This window comes from Mobula hypostoma, chromosome 7 (genome assembly GCF_963921235.1).
Source record: "Mobula hypostoma chromosome 7, sMobHyp1.1, whole genome shotgun sequence".
NCBI lineage: Eukaryota > Metazoa > Chordata > Chondrichthyes > Myliobatiformes > Myliobatidae > Mobula > Mobula hypostoma.
Genome location: NC_086103.1, coordinates 134911252 through 134930669, shown reverse-complemented (window position 1 = coordinate 134930669; position 19418 = coordinate 134911252). Strand labels below are relative to the sequence as shown.

The 19418-nt window shown below is 41.0% G+C and overlaps 1 protein-coding gene across 4 annotated transcripts in view; it reads left to right on the top strand.

Moving 5' to 3' along the window:
- edar (ectodysplasin A receptor) overlaps window positions 1-19418 on the top strand; it is a 92114-nt gene that overhangs the window by 41522 nt on the left and 31174 nt on the right. For all 4 annotated transcript variants that reach the window (XM_063054066.1, XM_063054065.1, XM_063054063.1 and 1 more), the window contains 3 exons: window positions 1135-1221; window positions 10558-10683; window positions 15759-15940. In XM_063054066.1, coding sequence (XP_062910136.1) covers window positions 1174-1221; window positions 10558-10683; window positions 15759-15940 — 356 coding nt within the window. In that variant the 5' untranslated portion in view covers window positions 1135-1173. The remainder of the gene's footprint in view (window positions 1-1134; window positions 1222-10557; window positions 10684-15758; window positions 15941-19418) is intronic.

The following is a 19418-nucleotide window of genomic DNA, read 5'->3' as shown; positions in this document are numbered from 1 at the left end:
TCTCCTGTGTGGGACCTTGTCAAAAGCCTTTTGAAAATCCAAATATACCACATCCACTGGTTCTCCCTTATCCCCTCTACTAGTTACATCCTCAAAAAATTCTGTGAGATTCGTCAGACATGATTTTCCTTTCACAAATCCATGCTGACTTTGTCCGATGATTTCACAGAAGTTACAAAAAAATTGAGACACAGTCAATATATTGGTAATACTGGTATGTTTAGTATGTCTGATTGTCTGTTTTTCATTGGGGAATTGTGGTAGAATTAATCAAATGAAATTGGTTCATTTAAGATAGACTTTTTGTTGCTAGATCCTGTCATCATTTTCAGTCCACAACAACAACATGGAAAAAGTTTTCTATTCTTTGTAATGAGCATTTCCTATTATAAGGACAGTGCTGTTTATAATTTGCTATTGTAAACACAATTTCTTGCAACCTGACCTCAAGCTCAGAATTGATGCCTGAACTTCCAATCTATTTGTTTCACACTGGCCATGACATTGGTAAATACTGACAGAGGCATTCAGCACCTACATTTGAAACACCCATCAGGTATTAGATTTGCAGATCAGGAGACTACACCTGTTTTAGGTCTCCAATGAAATATACAGTAGAAATGGGTTGCACTGAATAGAGTCAACAGAAGTGTAGCTGACTTCAGGAAAACCAGGTCAAAATAAATCTAAAAGGTAAAAGGAAGAACCACTAAATAGTTAAATTTGTTTTTAAAATGCTTATTAGACTGTGTAGTGGGTAAGCAGTTATTCTGAAGAATATCCAGTAATATTTCAGAAATGTTATCCTTGGTCAACAGCACTTTTTTAACTTGTGTAATTTTCCATTCTTGTCCAGTCGACTCTAATTACAGAGTAAGTGGAAAACAAATGCTCATGTGATCATTTGAATCTTTGAATTTTGCAGTACAACTAAAGTTAGCAGATTAAAAAAACATTAGCTTGAAGAAGACTGCTTTTAGTGATGTATCTTTGCATATTTTTTGTAAAATTTAACATTTTAAAACAGCAATAGCAAACAAAATTCTTAATTATCAAGCCATTTTTCCTTCTCCATACATATGTCCGAGCAATTTGTTTAATTATAATTGTTTTTGTTATTTATATATTTTTCAGATACAAGGAGATTGAAGTCTCCATTTTTCATATAATTTCATGAATAGAAAGATGTTGCAGCTGGGCAAGTTTTTTCTTCTTGTGTTGGTAAGTGTGAGTGTTAAATTTTCTTAGTGAGAATGGTATTTAACTGGTTTGTAATTTTTGCTTTACAGTCCTGACCTTGAGGAACAGTAAGACCGAGCACTTTAGATCTGAGTTATTCAAAATCCACTTTTTTCATATGGCTGCTGAATACTTCATGTGTTCAGGGAATGAAGTTCCTGATGACTGCATAATCCAGTGCCTTTGGATTGGGGTTACTTTATGTTGAACTGCAACTAAGAGAAATTTCTTCACCCAGAGGGTCATGAACTTGTAGAAATTTCTACCACAGAAGACAGTGAGCAAAGACATTAAGTATGTTCAAGAGGTGATAGATGTAGTTCTTCATGCTAAAGGGATCGAGAGACCTGCGGGGAAGGTAGGAATAAGAGTTTTGAAATGGCCACGATCATATTGGAGTGGAGCAGATAAGAAAGAAGGGCTGAATGATCTGTTCCTGCTTTGTTTTTCTGGCCTTGCACCCATTTGGGAACCCAGCTAAAATTCTGAAAAACAGGAGCTGTTTTTTTTCCTTTCCTTGCCAATGCTGTTAAGATTCTACCAACCTCAGCTGACCACAAAAGCACAGCGAAAGAACCATCTCCAAGAAGAAATCAACAGTCAATGGAATTGATTAGGAAGCAAATAAACAAAAGTATTTTGTCGTGATCATGTTGTCTAAATAGTATTGCCAACATTGTAACTGTAAAGCGTACATTTGCTATCACTATTGAGAGGTGTAGAATTCATCAATTGCATGAAAGTACCAATATTTTTAAAGGAAAAAGATGCACGATTGTTTACTGTTATTTCTTGTACACAAATGTAAGGAGAATGAAGTAATTGTTACTCCGGATCTGATGCATCACCTTTTTTTAAAAAAAGATAAAGAACACAATAATTATTAAAAGAAACACCCAATACATGTAAATACAGTAGCTTACATACCTTGATTGTATGTCCATAAAGAGATGCTAGATGTACATAAGATGACTGATGAGAAATAATAAAGTGGTGGTGGAGTTGGTGAGTGGAGGTGTTCATCAGTCTTACTGCTTGGGGAAAGTAACTGTTTTTGAGTCTGGGGGTCTGACATGAATGCTATGTAGCCTCCTTGATAGGAATGGGACAAAGATGCCATGGGCAGGGTGTATGGGATCTCTTCATGATGTTACTGGTACCTTTTTTTATATATGTCCTGATGGCAGGTAGCCTGATGCCAGTGAAACATTACAACAGGTAGTCAAAATTGTCTAGAGCCGCCTTGTCCACAGAACAGTTTTCATACCAAGCTGTAATACAGCTTGTTACGATGCTCTCTACTGCACATCTGGAGAAAGATGTGAGTATAGATGTGCAAAGTCCAGCTGGCTGCAGCCTCCTCCGAAAGTAAACATTTTGGCAAGCTTCCTTGACTGTGCAGTATGTGCTCTGAGTCCATGAGAGGTAGTATGTGATGTGAACTCCCAGTAGTTTAAAACTGCTTACAGCTTTCACTGCTGTGCTGCTGATATAAAGAGAGACAAGTTCTGCAGAAGTTGATAACCACCCTCTTTGTCTTGTTGACGTTAAGGAAGAGATTATTTGCCTGTCCTCGATGAGCCCTCTCACCTCCTCTCTGTGGGCCATCTCACTGTTGTGTCATCAGCAAACACGACGATGTGATTACTCGGGGGTTTGACCATGCAGCCTCGTGTGAGCAGAGTGGACAGCAGTGGGCTCAGCACACAGCTTGGTAGATGGGGGAGGGGGGGTCACCCGTGTTGTGGATGATGGAGAGGGAAGAGTGGTTGTGCATCTTGACTATCCGAGGTCAGGAAGGTTAGGAAGTCCAACACCCAGTTGCACAGTGGTGTATTTAGACCGAGGAGAAGGCGTTTGTTTACCAAATCTGTGGGACAATAGTGTTGAATGCTGAACTGAAGGGCAGAAACAGCACAGTGACATAAGTGTCCTTGCTTTCTAGTGTGTCAGGACCAGGTGCATAACAGATGCTACGGCATCAGTCGTAGAATAGTTCTGTTTGTGAGCATATTGAGGAGGGTCCAATATGGCAGGAATAGACCTTTTGATATGTGCCATTATCAGCTATTCAAAGCTTCATGGTGATTGGTGTCAGTGCCACTGGCCATAGTCATTCTGTTCTGAAAGTGTAAAGTTCTTTGGCAGGGGTGCAGTACTAGGCTACGTCCACACTACGCCGGATAATTTTGAAAACAAAGCTTTTTCTCTTCGTTTTGACCCTCTGTCCACACTAAAACGGCGTTTTCATCCCCTGAAAACAGAGATGTTCAGAAACGGTCTCCAGAGTGAATAAATCTGAATACGCATTATATCTGTTGCAGTGTGGACGGGGTAACCGGAGCTTTTTAAAACCGCTGTCATGAGGAGCCGCAACAGATGGCGACAGCGCGGCATTTCATTGTTTTCTTCTTCTTCTTCTCCTCATTATTATTATTATTATTATTATTACTTCATTGTTGCCAACCAATTGATAACTAGAGCGAACAATCATCACAGCGATATATGATTCTGCGCTTCGCAGACCCTAACAATTTCAGAACAGACGGCAATGAAACTGAAGCCAGAAGAGTTAGAAATGTACTCACCAAATACTTTGACCCATAGCTTACTGAATAAATAAATATACTCACTTTGCCCTGTTTTCTGTCCTTGCTTGTATTGAAGGTAAGGACAGAAAACACCCTCCGCCACCTCCAGTTTAAATTCCATGTGAAATATTTTGGAGGATCAAGAACCAAGAACCAAGAACCAAGGTGGTTTACCTATTTATGCAAGTACTTCTCTGACAATAGATGTGTAATAGCCTAATGTAACATTGTATGGAAATACAAGATAACACTGATGCAGACATGTTTTATACATTTAACAAGGTGCTTTATTAATGCAACAGAGTTAGTCAGTTTTTCAGTGTTCGTCGTCAGCCGGGTCATACTGTCCGTGAACTCCCTGTCGGTTGCCTCCATACGCTCCAATATTTGTTTTTTTTTAGTTTTAAGTCCTCCTGCGCGAGAACCAACAGCAACTGCTTTTAACTTTTTCTACTCTGTAACTGGACAAATGCGCACCAAGTATATCGTTTCCTCTTCGCTTGTTTTCTGTGTGTCCTGCGCATCCCCAGTAGGAGGAGTTGCGTCCAAATATTCGTGTTAGTGTGGACAGAGATATTTTGAAAAACGCTTAGTGTGGACGCCTGTCGTTTTTACTTGAAACCGGGATTTTCAAAATTATCCGGCATAGTGTGGACGTAGCCCTAGCTGGAGCGCACTGGAGCACATCCGGCACCTCTTTAAGAAAAAAGCTGAAAAAAACAAGCTAATTAATTAGGTGCCGCCTGGGGTGATTTGAATATCTCAGAAACTGCTGATCTCCTGGAATTTTTGCACACAACAGACGCTGAAGTTTACAAAGAATGATGCCAAAAACAAAAAAACATCCAGCAAGTGGCTGTTCTGTGAGCGAAAATATCTTGTTAAATCCACTCGCTGGATGTGTGTTTGGTTTTGGCACCATTCTTTGTAAACTCCAGAGTCTGTTGTGCGTAAAACAAAAATCCCAGGAGATCAGCAGTTTCTGAGATACTCAAATCACCCTGGGCGGCACCTAGTTAATTAGCTTGTTTATTTTGGCTTTTTTCTTAAAGAGCTGCTGGACGTGCTCCCGTGCGCTCTGGCTAGCACTGCACCCCTGTTCTTTGGTACAGTGATGATGGTGGCTGACTTGAAGACTGTGGGGACAGCAGACTGGATGAATGACGTGTTGAAGACATCAGTGAGCTGCAGTGCACTCTCCCTGAGTATGCCCAGAGTTTGGCCTGGCTGCCTTCTGGGGGTGGACTCTCTGCAGTCCTCCTCTTGTCCGCTGCTGTTACAGACAGTAGCTGTTCGGCAGGGGGAGGGGGGAGCTTTCACAGTCAGCATAAAAGTTGTTTAGAGCATCGGGGAGGGAGGTGTCACGAGTACAGTTGATGCTGTTTTTTCGTGTGTAGTCAGTAGTGTCCTTGATGCCCAGCCACATACAGTGGGTGTTGTTATCAGGCAGGTGTTCTTGAATTTAAAAAAAATACTTAGATTCAGATTCCACTTCAGATTTATTTATCACATGTATATTGAAATATACAGTGAACTGCACCATTTGTGTTTACAACCAACACACCTAAGGATGTATTAGGGGCAGCCTGCAAGTGGCACCACATGTCCCAGCACCAACCTGGCATGTCCACAACACTTTGTAGAACAATACAGAACATAATAAGATGGAACACAATAAACAACAAAACAATCACCCCCCCCCCATCCCCTCGCCCACCCTCCCTCCAACCCTCAGGCACTGACTATCCTCCAACTCCAAAACAGGGCCCTTGGCTTCCAGGCATTGGCTATCAGGCTAAAACTTCGGCCTTACCATCAAACTTCAGGCTTTGATCTTCAGTACCAACCCCCGGACTAGCCGATGATGGGACCAAGTGGTTTGAACTCTGAGTGTGCCGACAGACCAGATTTCCTGCCTCCTGCTTGCACAGGCATGCACCAATCTGGGACAGCCCAACAACCATAAAAATCTCTTTGTCCCCACGTCCACGTTGCTGGCCTTCAAGCACAAAGCAGATGTCTGGACTCCAGATGTCTTTCATCCCATGCCCTTGTTGCTGGCCTTTCAAGCTCTGAGTGAAGGCCTCGATTTCTGATGCCCTCACAAGCCAAGTGGATGAGCGAAGACCTGACCTGTAACTACCCACATCACTGCCCCTGCAGCCTAACTTGATACCCAAGTCCCCTCTCTGTCCCTAAAACCATGCTCATTGGTCACATGTACAAAGTACATTGAAACATCGAAACATACTATGCAGTGCATCGTTTGCATCAAATGAAATCAGAGAGGATTGTGCTGAGGGAAGCCTGCAGGTGTCACCATGTTTCTGGCACCCACATAGTATGCCTGCAGCTTTTTAACCCTTAAGCTAACCAAACGTCTTTAAAATGAGGAAGGAAGCAAGAGCACCTGGAGGAACCCCATGCAATCACGGGGCAGAATGTACAAATTCTTTACAGGCAGCAACGGGATTTGAACCCTGATCAATGATTGTTGGGGCAGTAAAGCAATGTAGTAACGCATGGGACATTTGAATGTTGCAGCTGACATGAATGTAGTGAGAATGATTGTACATAGAATACCTGTGAACAGCACCATAGAGGTTGATCTAAAACAGCAAGGAAAGGAAAATAACAGGAATTCTGCGGATGCTGGAAATTCAAGCAACACACATCAAAGTTGCTGGAGAACGCAGCAGGCCAGGCAGCACCTGTAGGAAGAGGTGCAGTCGACGTTTCAGGCCGAGACCCTTCATCAGGACTAACTGAAGGAAGAGTGAGTAAGGGATTTGAAAGTTGGAGGGGGAGGGGGAGATCCAAAATGATAGGAGAAGACAGGAGGGGGAGGGACGGAGCCAAGAGCTGGACAGGTGATAGGCAAAAGGGATACGAGAGGATCATGGGACAGGAGGTCCAGGAAGAAAGACAAGGTGGGAGGGGACCCAGAGGATGGGCAAGGGGTATATTCAGAGGGACAGAGGGAGAAAAAGGAGAGTGAGAGAAAGAATGTGTGTATAAAAATAAGTAACGGATGGGGTACGAGGGGGAGGTGGGGCCTTAGCGGAAGTTTGAGAAGTCAATGTTCGTGCCATCAGGTTGGAGGCTACCCAGACGGAATATAAAGTGTTGTTCCTCCAACCTGAGTGTGGCTTCTTCTTGACAGTAGAGGAGAATGCAGTAGAGGAGTAGGAAAGGAAAATGCATGTTTATATAAATTGGCAGCCAATTTACTTTTGTGGTGTAGTCATTGCTATTTTACACAAAAAATGATGTTAATACATATTTACAAAGATATGACAAAATGCACAAAAGTAGATGAATGTTAACTTTAATGGAATTGTGGGAAAATACAGTACTGTGCAAATGTCTAGCACACATATATAGAAAGGGTGACAAAGCTTTTGCACAATACTGTAGTACTGATAAAAGTGAGTGATGATAAACCTGATTCTGAAATGGGTCTCTATTGTGGACTGGGATTGGGAATGGGGCAGGGAGAGGGGAATCATAATTGGGAAAAGTGGAAGGGAGAGGGATGGGGCGGGAAGCACCACAGAGGCATCCTGTAATGACCAATAAACCAAGTATTTGGAATCAAATGATCTTTCTGGGTGTCTCAGGGTTGAGTGTGTCTCTAAGACTTTTGCACAGTATTGTAATTGTTAGCTAGGCATGAAGAGGAATATCCTTTTGGTTGCATCTTGGAATTAGATTATATTTGAACAATTCAGTGCTTCCTCATTAATGCACAACATTACTGGAAGTTTTGGGAAATGATTATCTTTCATGCTTAAGAGAAGTCTGCATAAACTACGACTATTTATTAATTTTTTATAGATACATAAGCTGGAGCATCACAATGCATTGCGATACCTTTTAATTCCTAATTTGCTTTAGAACAAAGGGAGAAAAACTGATTCTATTGAACATCATGTCATTTTGTGGGAAATGTATGTTTCTCAGATATCTATTTATATGTTTTTAGTCTCCTTTTAGTGTTCCACACTAAAAGTGGGAATTTGTAGAGTGTATCTTTTCACAAACAATAACATCCATCTTGCATTTTGGCCATTAGTGTTATGTCTATTGTTCAGAAATAGAAAAGTGAATTTCTTTGGACTTTAAGCCTTGAAGAGCTCCAATTCACATACTTGAACACTAAATGCAAGCATTTATTTTGTGCAGATGGTCTGTAAGAAAGTCTCTAAGAGCTTCGATGATGCTTGTCTAGTTATATAAATCGGAAAATACATTTTCAGAAAGCACCAAAGTTATCCACCTGTTCCCAATTTATTCTCATTTTTATAAGAGAGAGAGATTATCCTGAATGAATCTCTGGCTGCAACATGAAACAGGATTGCAATGAATCAGCCGCTGTTTTCCAGCACATTCAGTTTCCTTTACCATACAAGTTGTTTTGGAAAGAATGTGAATAGGGCATAGAATAGGTCAGTAATCCAGTTAGTTTTATTGCTGATGCTGCAGAAAGTGACTAACAAATTTACAATATTTATTTGCATTTTGGCTCAAGTTTGACTACTTGAATTCAGCCTCTCAAAGCATCATCAGCAAACGGTTACAACTTCACACTTGTACAGCAGCTTTGCAGCTGTCATTCGGGCATTGATATCCTGAATGGAGCAAAAATTGTGGCACAGATGGGCCAGAATTCTACCTAAAAACTTGGCAAAGTTAAATACCTAGAAAATAAGTCTGGAAAAGCAGAGAGTCTTTCCCATTTCTGCTCTTCCCGTTTTTGTCACTGTTATCTGTGCTTCTTGGAATTTGCAGATTATATTAAGTTATAGCAAATGATAACTCATCTGCATCACTGCCACTGTAATTTTCCAGACTTTACTGAGCTGGGACTATTTTAATTTCACCAATCTATTATAGCAAAACTATATGTTTAATAAACATGAAACTTTTAAAAAAAAATACCAAAAGTGAGACATGTGGTACAAATAGAATATCTTATAATTTCTATTCCATGACTTTTATGTAGATGGTTTTAATTGAGTAAAGGTGACTCTGTGGTTGCTCTACATTGAAGACCACCCATCACAAATAACTGTACATTTGGCAAATTATCTTCCATGAAGAAGTTTATATTTTTGCAGACTTTGCGGAACTGTGAGCTATTATTTGATCTGATCTTTTACGAAGTATTTTCCTCTATTCGAGGCACCGTGTAAATTTAAGTGAAAACCAGTGTTGCCATGAGAAAGCAGTGCCATGTTTCATGATCATCACAAGAATGAAACATACAATTGTCAATTAGCATAGTTTCCATCATTGTGTAATTTGTTTCACAGTCCCTTTTAACACAACTCTAATAATACCTCAAAAGGGTGACTCTCAAGACTCCTTGTATTTTACATCTGGTGTTCAGGACTTACATGAGAAATTACAACCACATCAATTTCAGGGACATAAGAGACTGACGCAGATGCTGGACATCTAGAGCAACACACAAAGGAGCTGGAGGAACTCAGTGGGTCAGACAGCATCTATCAGATGTGTGGCAGAGATGAGACCCTTCATCTAGAGTGCAAAGAAAGAAGGGAAATGGCCAGTATAAAAACATGAGGAAGGGGTGGAAAAAGAGTTGGCTGTTGGTAATTGGACAAAGTAGCTGGGGGAACTTGGTGGAGGCACCATTGAAAATTACCAATTGGCAATGGCAGGGCTTGAAGAGATCCAGATGTCTTTGTTTAATATAACTTAATATGATATGATTTCAGAAAGTCTTTAATAGTTGTAAAAATGAACAATGACAGTGTGAACTGAGCCTCTGACGGGATTGAGGTATACGTGTCTCTGAGGCGATGGCAATGACAGTGTGAACTGAGCCTCTGACGGGATTGAGGTATACGTGTCTCTGAGGCGATGACAGTGTGAACTGAGCCTCTGACGGGATTGAGGTATACGTGTCTCTGAGGCGATGGCAATGACAGTGTGAACTGAGCCTCTGACGGGATTGAGGTATACGTGTCTCTGAGGCGATGGAAATGACAGTGTGAACTGAGCCTCTGACGGGATTGAGGTATACGTGTCTCTGAGGCGATGGCAATGACAGTGTGAACTGAGCCTCTGACGGGATTGAGGTATACGTGTCTCTGAGGCGATGGCAATGACAGTGTGAACTGAGCCTCTGACAGGATTGAGGTATACGTGTCTCTGAGGCGATGGCAATGACAGTGTGAACTGAGCCTCTGACAGGATTGAGGTATACGTGTCTCTGAGGCGATGGCAATGACAGTGTGAACTGAACCTCTAACAGAATTGAGGTATACGTGTCTCTGAGGCGATGGCAATGACAGTGTGAACTGAGCCTCTGACGGGATTGAGGTATACGTGTCTCTGAGGCGATGGCAATGACAGTGTGAACTGAGCCTCTGACGGATTGAGGTATACGTGTCTCTGAGGCGATGGCAATGACAGTGTGAACTGAGCCTCTGACGGGATTGAGGTATACGTCTCTCTGAGGTGATGGTTTCACCAAAGTCTTCCTGAATGCAGTTTGGAGTTGATTCATAATTTAAGATCATGTCCTTTGTGCCTCCTGAAGTGGAGACAAATACAGATGTAACTGCCATCTATGTGAAGGGGTAATTTCTTTTATTTCTTAAAGTCTACTTTATTGTGAAAATAAATGCTTATAAACATTAAAATGTTGGTCCTTGAATATTCAGCAATCAATTAATGATCTATCTTTTAACACTAGGTATTGTTCATCTCTTCCATTACTGCGGATTACTTTTCTCAGTGTGGAGAAAATGAATATTTTAATCAGACCCTTGGTGCTTGCCATGCCTGTCCACAATGTGGGCCAGGTGAAGAACCTGTTTTGGTAAGTTGCACTTAGAAAAATGTATTTTTATGACTAATTTTTAAAATTTAATAGGTAGACATTCATGGCAAACTGGGCAATTAGCATTAGTCTTGAAATTTCAAGGTGCACCCAGGTATAGAGCCATATGATTTATAGTCAGTCACAGGGTTCAACACGTGTTATGTCTTCTTCCTGATATTTCTCTCCTTTAGTTATCTAATCTGTGTTACTATCAAGTCAAAATGACGCTGAAGTCTTACAAGTTTAGAATCTTGGGTAAATTGAATTAAATTTGTAAGAAAAATGTGGTTCCAATTCTGTCACCTCAGAAATAAACTCATGGTCAGAATTACACTTTGAAATTGTGCTTTCTTGCATTATATCAAGTTAAAAACATTAAAAGCAAAGGAGCATTTGATTTGCATAACTCCTGACCACACATTTTAGTGCAGGCCTCAGGCAGCACCTTGGTATTAACATCAGATATGGTGAAAAGCATGCCCTGTGCACTGTTCATACAGATGAAATTGTTTCACGATGCATTGAGGTAGAACAAAGTAAATCAATTAAAATACAGAATAAATTGTAACAGCGACAAAAGAGTGCAGTGCAGGTAGATGATAAAGTGCAAAATCATAACAAGGTAGATTGTTAGGTAAAGAATCCATCTGATTGTACTAGGGAACTATTTAATAGTCTTATTACACTGGGGGACAGGCTGTCCTTGTGCCCAGTGATATGTGCTTTTCAGGCTTTTGTATCTTATGCCCTGATAGGAGGAGGAGAAAGGAGATGTCCAGGGTGAGTGGGGTCTTTGATTATCCTGCCTGCTTTACTGAGGTACAGAGTAGTATAGACAGAGTCCATAAAGGGAAAGCTGATTTCTGTGATGTACTGAACAGTGTCCGAAACATTGCAGTTTCTTGTGGTCACGTATAGAGCAGTTACCTTACTAAACCGGGATGCATCTAGAGAGATAAAAATGTGTAAAGGTCAACAGGGACAGGCAAATTTTCTTTGGCTTCCTGAAGCAGTAGAGGTGTTGGTGAGCTTTCTTGGCTGTGATTTCAATGTGCATGAATAATAATTATTGATAATCATTGTACAGTAACTAGTAATAAAATGATGAATTCATTGTATTATGAATGAGAAATGCTAGCTGCTTTGCACTTGATATTTCAACTTTAATATAGAAGTTGTTCAGAACTTGACATTTTATTGAGTACTTTTGATGGAAATGCTGGCAGAATAAGAGATGAAAGGAAATTCCTTTTTAAACTCACAGAGAGTTCTGTAGCAGGCAATTTTTTTTTACGAGGTCAAGTTGCTAGCTCGACGCTCAACCCAGCATGGATGGAAAGCGTGCTAGGGGAGCCGGCTGGGTTCAAACTCAGGAGCTTTCGCTCCAAAGTCCAGCGTTGATGCCACTACACCACCAGCCGGCTGAGAATAAGAGATGCTGGTGACAAATAAAACAATGAAAACTAAATACTTCATTAATCACACGTTTTCTGGTAAACAATAGACTGTAACTTCCCTGTCCGGGTTGAGCTCTGGAGTGGCCTGTACAACCTGGCATTTTGGCAGTGGGAACTGAAGTCTCCAGGGTGCAGGACGGCTGCAGCACGGTGTGTACAGGCGTTAGGGTCCAGGCCGGTGAGCGGGGAATGAGCCAATGTTTGGCCATTCCTGGAGCGAATGGAGGCAATTCAATTCGGCAGAACCAAAGCGAGCAGAGGAGACGCACAGAGGAGACGCAGAGTCAAGGTGACAGAGCCCAGACCTGGGCCTGAGAGTGAAGGAAGATCGATTTAAGCGCCGAGTCGAATTGGAAAAGTTGAGTACAAACCGAATTGAGGTGGCGGGGCAGCAGCCCAAGAGCGTATCGAAGGGTCACTGTCCGGGTCCAAGAGCAGGGTCTAGAATATTAAGTGCCGGGCTGGATTGAAAAGAACAGGGTGTCGGGGCCTGAGGTAAGGCACGGGCCAGTTTAAATCACTGTTCCACAAGGTTTACTTGTCTCTGCGCTGAACTTCAATTTGTTACTCCACGAGGTATACTCATCTCGGCATTGAACTGTGGCCGTGGCCTGCAACTATCACAGTGTGGACTCACCTTTGAATGCCATTTGTGTACTTCTATTGTTTATTCATTTTTTTTCACTCTGCACATTCAGTGTTTGAAGGTCTTCTTTTGTTTTAAGGTGTTCTATTGGGTTCTTTGTTTTGTGGCTGCCAGTAAGGAGATGAGTATCAAGGTTGTTTAAAGTATACATACTTTTTATAGTAAATGTACTTTAACTTTGATAACAGAAAGAGAAAAAGGACTGAAGAAAAGCAAGAAAAAGTATCGATCATAAAATTATGTTTTAATAAATCTCATAAGCAATTCACAGACTTGAGGAACCATAATCCATACTTGTGCAAATATCTTTCAAAACCAGAAAAGTTCATTAACAGTCATTTTACACATCATATTATCAAATATTTACACTTGTAATTGATTGCCCTAAAATAAAGTTACAGTATATTTGGTTCAAAACCACAAGCAAACAGCAATGTCTGCCATTCAGTGTACAAAGGTGGTGAATTAGGCAGTGACATGCACTTTCAAAAATCCAGTGACAGAGTAGTACGACATATAAAGCAACTTTTAGATATTCACATCAACCCATGGTCCTTGCTGACTTGGTATTCCATTCACACCAAACAGTAGCGTAGTTGTTATTCTTGGCTGGAAATTTATGTCATAGTTTTATTTGGTACAGGCAAAGCAAATTTCTTGGTGTCGATTGTAGTGATCTGTTAGATTTTGCATTTGGACAACAGTAATTAAAAACAACATGAAACCAACTGAATTGGGTAATTATTCTGATCCAATTATTGTAATTTATGCAATATTTTAATTTGCTCTCATCTGCTCTGAACCTCACCACTATCAATAGGCATGTGCTCCTATTGACACATTTCTATTATAAATTGTCCCCACTCTTTACGAGGCTGCACATGTGTTTGCCCTCATATTCTTCAGCTTCTTTAAGGTCAATCCCTGAATTCACATTTACTTTTGGAATAAGAAGTAGATAAGTCTTGGTTATTTAAAGCTTAAATAATGAAAGAGAATATTCTAGAAAACTAGAAATATATCTAAATTGTACACTGCATCGATTAAATTAAAAATAAACAGGACACTTGATAGCTCTTTTAAATAGCATCCAAATGTACATCTCCCTTAGTAATTCTGTTATATGGAGAGTAATATCAGATGTGTTTGTCCAAACATCATTACTATAGATACACAATGAACATAGTCTATACTTTACGAGTAAATGTGATAATCAGTACAACGCAAAATTTAGGTTTTTCAAAATCCAAGATTGTTTAACTATATAACCATATAACAATTACAGCACGAAAACAGGCCATCTCGGCCCTTCTAGTCTGTGCTGAAATGTTATTAATGTTGTTTCCAGTACACAACAGCAAAGGAGCACAAAATAATTTACTCTGGATCTGATACAGCATATAAAAAACATACTAAGATAAAGAACACAATAAAAAGCACAATAAATATATATACATAAGGTAGCTTGTATACATAGAATGGTTCAAGAGTGTCTGTACATGAGACTCTGACAGGACGTGATAAAATAGTGGAGGTGCGGTGTGTGGTGGGATGGGTTAGTGGATGGAGGTATTAATCAGTTTTACTGCTTAGGAAGTGTAACTGTATTTGAGTCTGGTGGTGCTGGCGTGGATGTTATGTAGTGTCCTTACAGATGGGAGTGGGTCAAACAATTGGTAAACAGGGTGGGTGGGTTAGATCTTTCATGATATTGCTGGCCTTTTCCTGGTTCCTTTTAGTAGATATCTTTCATGGCAAGTGGGCTGGTGTCAGTGATGCACTGAACAGATTACCCATTGTAAAGCCTTCCTGTCCACCGCAGTACAGTTTCTGTTCCGCACACTGATGCAGGTTTCGGGATGCTCTCTACTGTAGATCTGTAGAATGATGTGAGTACGGAGGGGCATGGTCCAGCTTTCTTTAGCCTTCCTAGAAAGTAGAGGCTTTGGTGAGCTTTCTTGATTGTTTAGGATGTGTTCTGAGGTTGTGTGAGATGTGCATTCCCAGGAGTGTGAAACTGCTCAGTTTCCACTGCTGTACCACTGATGTAAAGATAGTGTGAGTGGTGCATGTTCTCCTGAAGCTGATCCCAGAGGGAAGTCCAGTCCCTGCATTGGAATGGTCTCTCTCTCCCTCTTGCTTGATGCTGCCGGAGAATGGTGCCAGAGTTCTGGCTGTTGGGCAAGGTTTGATTGACGTGGTTGGTGGATTGGACTCTGTCGTTCACATTATGATGTGTTTCTGCTCGCTCTTTTTTTTTGTTGTTGCTATTTTGTGCGATTTGTTTTGATTGCGTGGACTGGCTCTGTGGGCCTGAAGTTGATGAATGACACAGAACTAGGTTGAGTTGAACTGAACACACCTGGACTGGTTCAATGATTTGTGGTTTGGTGTTCTAAATTCTGTGCTTTTCGCTCAGTTCTTTTTCGCTGTTTGTATGGTGTTTTTTTGCGCACTGGCAGGGTTTGATGTATTTTCTTTGAACAAGTTCCATGGTTTGTTTTCTTTGTTTGGTGCCTGTCTGTGGGAGGGTGAACCTCAGGATTGAGTGCTGCATACATACTCCGGCAATAAATGTACTTGGATCCTTTGAATCTTTGAAGAGACTGTCTGGATGCTTGTTTTGTAGAGAGCTGGTGACACTGTAAAACTCTCCCAGTGTGCATTTGTGCTCGAGGCACTTAGTCAGGGGTGATGAACACAACAGTAAGCTCAGCAGGTAATGTGGCCGGCACTTAACTGTAAAGTGTTGAATTGCCACTGCTAACTACAGAGAGTTTGCGTACCATCCTTTGACATTATACACACCTCCCTGACAACAGGGAGTTTCTGCTTGTGTTGAACAGAATCATCCTGTTGAACTGAAACACCGAGTTGAGCATGTCAGGCAGATTTTTAAATACAAATCATTTATACCCTTAGATTCATGAAAACATTAAATTCCTTGAAGTGTACAATCTTTGTTTTAGAACTGTGGTTATGGAGTTAAGGATGAATTATATGGCTGCCATCCCTGCCAGAATGGCAAATTCTCAAAGGGTGCCTATCAGATCTGCCGAAGACACAAAGATTGTGAGGGATTTTATCGAGCTACTGTCTTGACACCAGGCACTGCGGAAACTGATGCGGAATGTGGTCCTTGTATCCCAGGGTAAGTGCGGTTGATCAAATATTAATATTAAGAATCTCTTTTATGAAAAGCCTACAAAATCATTTATTTGAGATTTTTTTCTCATAAATTCTCTTCAGTCAGATTTGTAATGTTTTTGAACATTAGATTTCTAGATTAAATTTTCCACTGTATATGCCAGAATATAAATACTAATATACAATAAAATTGTTACTCTGTTTTCACATAAGCATGAAATAGTAACCTGGTTAATTGTAAGAACTGATCGTGTTTTAGCTTCCTGAAGTGTAATGGGAAATATGCGTTAGTCAATATAGTGACTGTTGAGTACTCCCTGTCTACAGTACAGCAGGCTAGACAAAGGAAAATCAGTGGATGTTGTTTACTTAGATTTTCAGAAGGCCTTTGACAAGGTGTCACACACCTTTGATGATGCTGTTTAACAAGATAAGAGCCTATGGTACGACAAGAAAGGTACTATCAAGTGTAGAAGACTGGCTGACTGGCAGGAAGCGAAGAGTGGGAATAATGGCAGCCTTTTCTAGTTGGCTGCCAGTGAATAGGGTCAGTGTTGGGACCGCTTCCAATCACGTTACGCTGTATGTCAAATATTTGGATGAAGGAATTGCGACCAAGTTTGCGGTCAATATGAAGATAAGTGGAGGGACAAGTAGTGTTGAGGAAGCAAGAAGGCTGCAGAAGGACTTGAACAGATTGGCGGAATGGGTAAAGAAGTGGCAGATGGATATAGTGTCAGGAAGTGCACGGTCATGCACTTTGGCAGAAGGAATAAGGATGTGGACTATTTTCTAAATAGGGAAAAAATTCAAAAGTCAGAGTTGCAAAAGGAATTAGGAGTTTTCATGCAGGATTCTTTAAAAGTTAACTTGCAGGTTGAGCTGGTGGTAAGGAAGACAAATGCAATGTTTCCATTCATTTTGAGAAGACTAGAATACAAAAGCAAGGATGTAATGCTGAGCCTTTATAAGGCATTGGTCGGACCGCACTTGGAGTATTGTAATTTTGGGCCCTTTATCTAAGAATGGATGTGTTAGCATGGAAGAGGCTCCAGAGGAGGTGCACGAGAGTGATCCCAGGAACGAAGGGTTTACATATGAAGAGTGTTTGATGGCTCTGAATCCATACTCAACTGGCGTATGGAAGAATGAGGGGGATCTCACTGAAACCTATTGAATATTGAAAGGCCGAGATAGAGTGGATGTGGAGAGAAAGTTTCCTTATTGTGGAGGTGTCAAAGACCAGAGAGCACAGCTTCAGAGTTGAGGATATCCACTTAGGAAAGAGATGAGGAAAATTTTCTTTAGCCAGAGGGTGATGAATCTGTGGAATTCATTGCACAGACACCTTTGCAGGCCGCGTCTTTGGGTATATTTAAGGTGGAGGTTGATAGGTGACAGAGAGAAGGCAGAAGAATGGGGTTCAAATCAACCATGATGAAATGGTGGATCAGACTTGATGGGCCAACTGGACTAATTCTGCTCCTATGTCTTGTGGTCTTTTATAATTTGAGAGTACTTGAGAAGTTTCATGTTAGCTGTGAATTATTTGCATCAATAAATGAATAAATACAATTACACTTTACATGAACTTAAGCGAAAGGATGAAGAAAATGTAATTGCCTGGAATACCTGAAAAATATAGCAGAGTTCTTTTTGCTCAGATTCATATCCAATAACATAAAACTGAGAATACTGATGGCATCTATATTCATTTTTACAAGGAGTGAAGACCAGATTCAGTGTAGGTAAAGTGTACAGCATCTTCCTCTCTTCATCCTTCCTGAGTTCTCTTCCAGATCACCTTTCCCACACTGTTCTCCCCATCCACTCTGACTTCCTCAGACCTCCAAATTTGTTTCTAGAAGTGGATATCACTGACGTTTTTAAAACGTGAACTTAGCTGAAGAAAGATTGACCCACTCAAGAGTGATCTTCATTGCTGAGATCCCCAGCTGTGACCTAAATTGGGGAATGCCTTTTAATTGATGGAGGATTAGGTTTTAAGCTTCTAATTGAAGCCTAATTAACAGCCAAGGCCAGCATACCCAGCAGACTTGTCACATCAGGTACATGTTGCAATTTACACACGTACTTTCTGGGTGCATAGAATAGCTAATCATGATAGAAATTCTAATTTGACTTTTATAAACCAACGATTTGGTGGCTGTCACAAATACCGAAACATTATTATATGCAAATGTGACTTTGAACAGGCATATTGTGAAAGTGATGGCCATTGTCCACCCAAATGAGGCAATATGAATGATGCTTGACTAAGTGCCATGTAAAATGCTGTATTTGCTGGAAAACTAAAACCCATAAATAAATGAGACAGTATTGATACAGAATTGGCCAAATGTCAGACAATTTGAAGTGGTGCAGTGCAAGAAATCCAACTCATTGGCAGCCTATTTGACCCAACTGGTCCATGTTGATGTTGAAACTGTGTGCAAATATCCACCATTCTCTTCCCCTTCCTCTGGTCATATTAGCATAGTATACTTTCACAATCTCATCTACTTCCCTTCTCCCATTTTATGCCATGTATAGTCTCATGTGCTAGTCATTCTCAGCATTTATTTGTGACCATCTTTTATTTATGACCCTTAGTTTTGGTCTGCAGAGGGAAATACTTTTCTGGAAATTGTATAATGCCTATATAGCAACTATCCAGATGAAATGAAAAGGCAATATCCATAGATAAAGGGTCATTGTTCCAGACAAATCAGTTCTGGTTCAAGCCCATGATATAGATTGTTATATACTGGTTTATTCTAGGGAGTGCCAAATCTACATGCACTGGGGAAATTTGTAGGTCTGGGCAAGGGCTGGAAGGGAAAAGATTCAAGAGCAGTGAGGTGGGAGAGGGTTGAAGCCCCAGGGAAAGTTGTTGAGCTTGGTCTCAAAGATCAGTCAAGGTGGCAGACTGCAGACCAGTTAAGGTACTATGGAAGTAGGAGGGTCAGGTCTCAACGACTGCCAAAGATCATGATGAGGTTGGGGGAGGAGGGGATGGTAATTTAGCATGAAGGATGCAGACAGACAATCAGCGATGGAGGAGGGCAGGCCAGTGATGAGCAGCATGTGTCAGGAGAGCGGAATTCACGTGGGAGTTGTAAGCTTCAGGATGCCCAGGACATAGCAGTGTAGATTACGCAGCATTTAATTGAGACCGGCTCCTGGTGTCAGGCTGCATGAGCAGATACGAGTCTCGCAAGTGCATTGAAGGCCTGGTCTGCATTAGTGGCAAAGCACAGGCAGCTTTGACGGATGGCAGAGCTATGGCATAGCCTAGAGTCTGTCTGTCAAAGATTTCCTTGGCCATTTCAGGCAAGGACAGAATGACATCATGAAACACAAGAAAATCTGCAGATGCTGGAAATCCAAGGCAACGCACAGCAGGAACACAGCTGGCCAGTCAGCAGCTATGGAAAAGAGTAAACAATCAGACAGACCCTTCATCAGGACTGGGAAGGAAA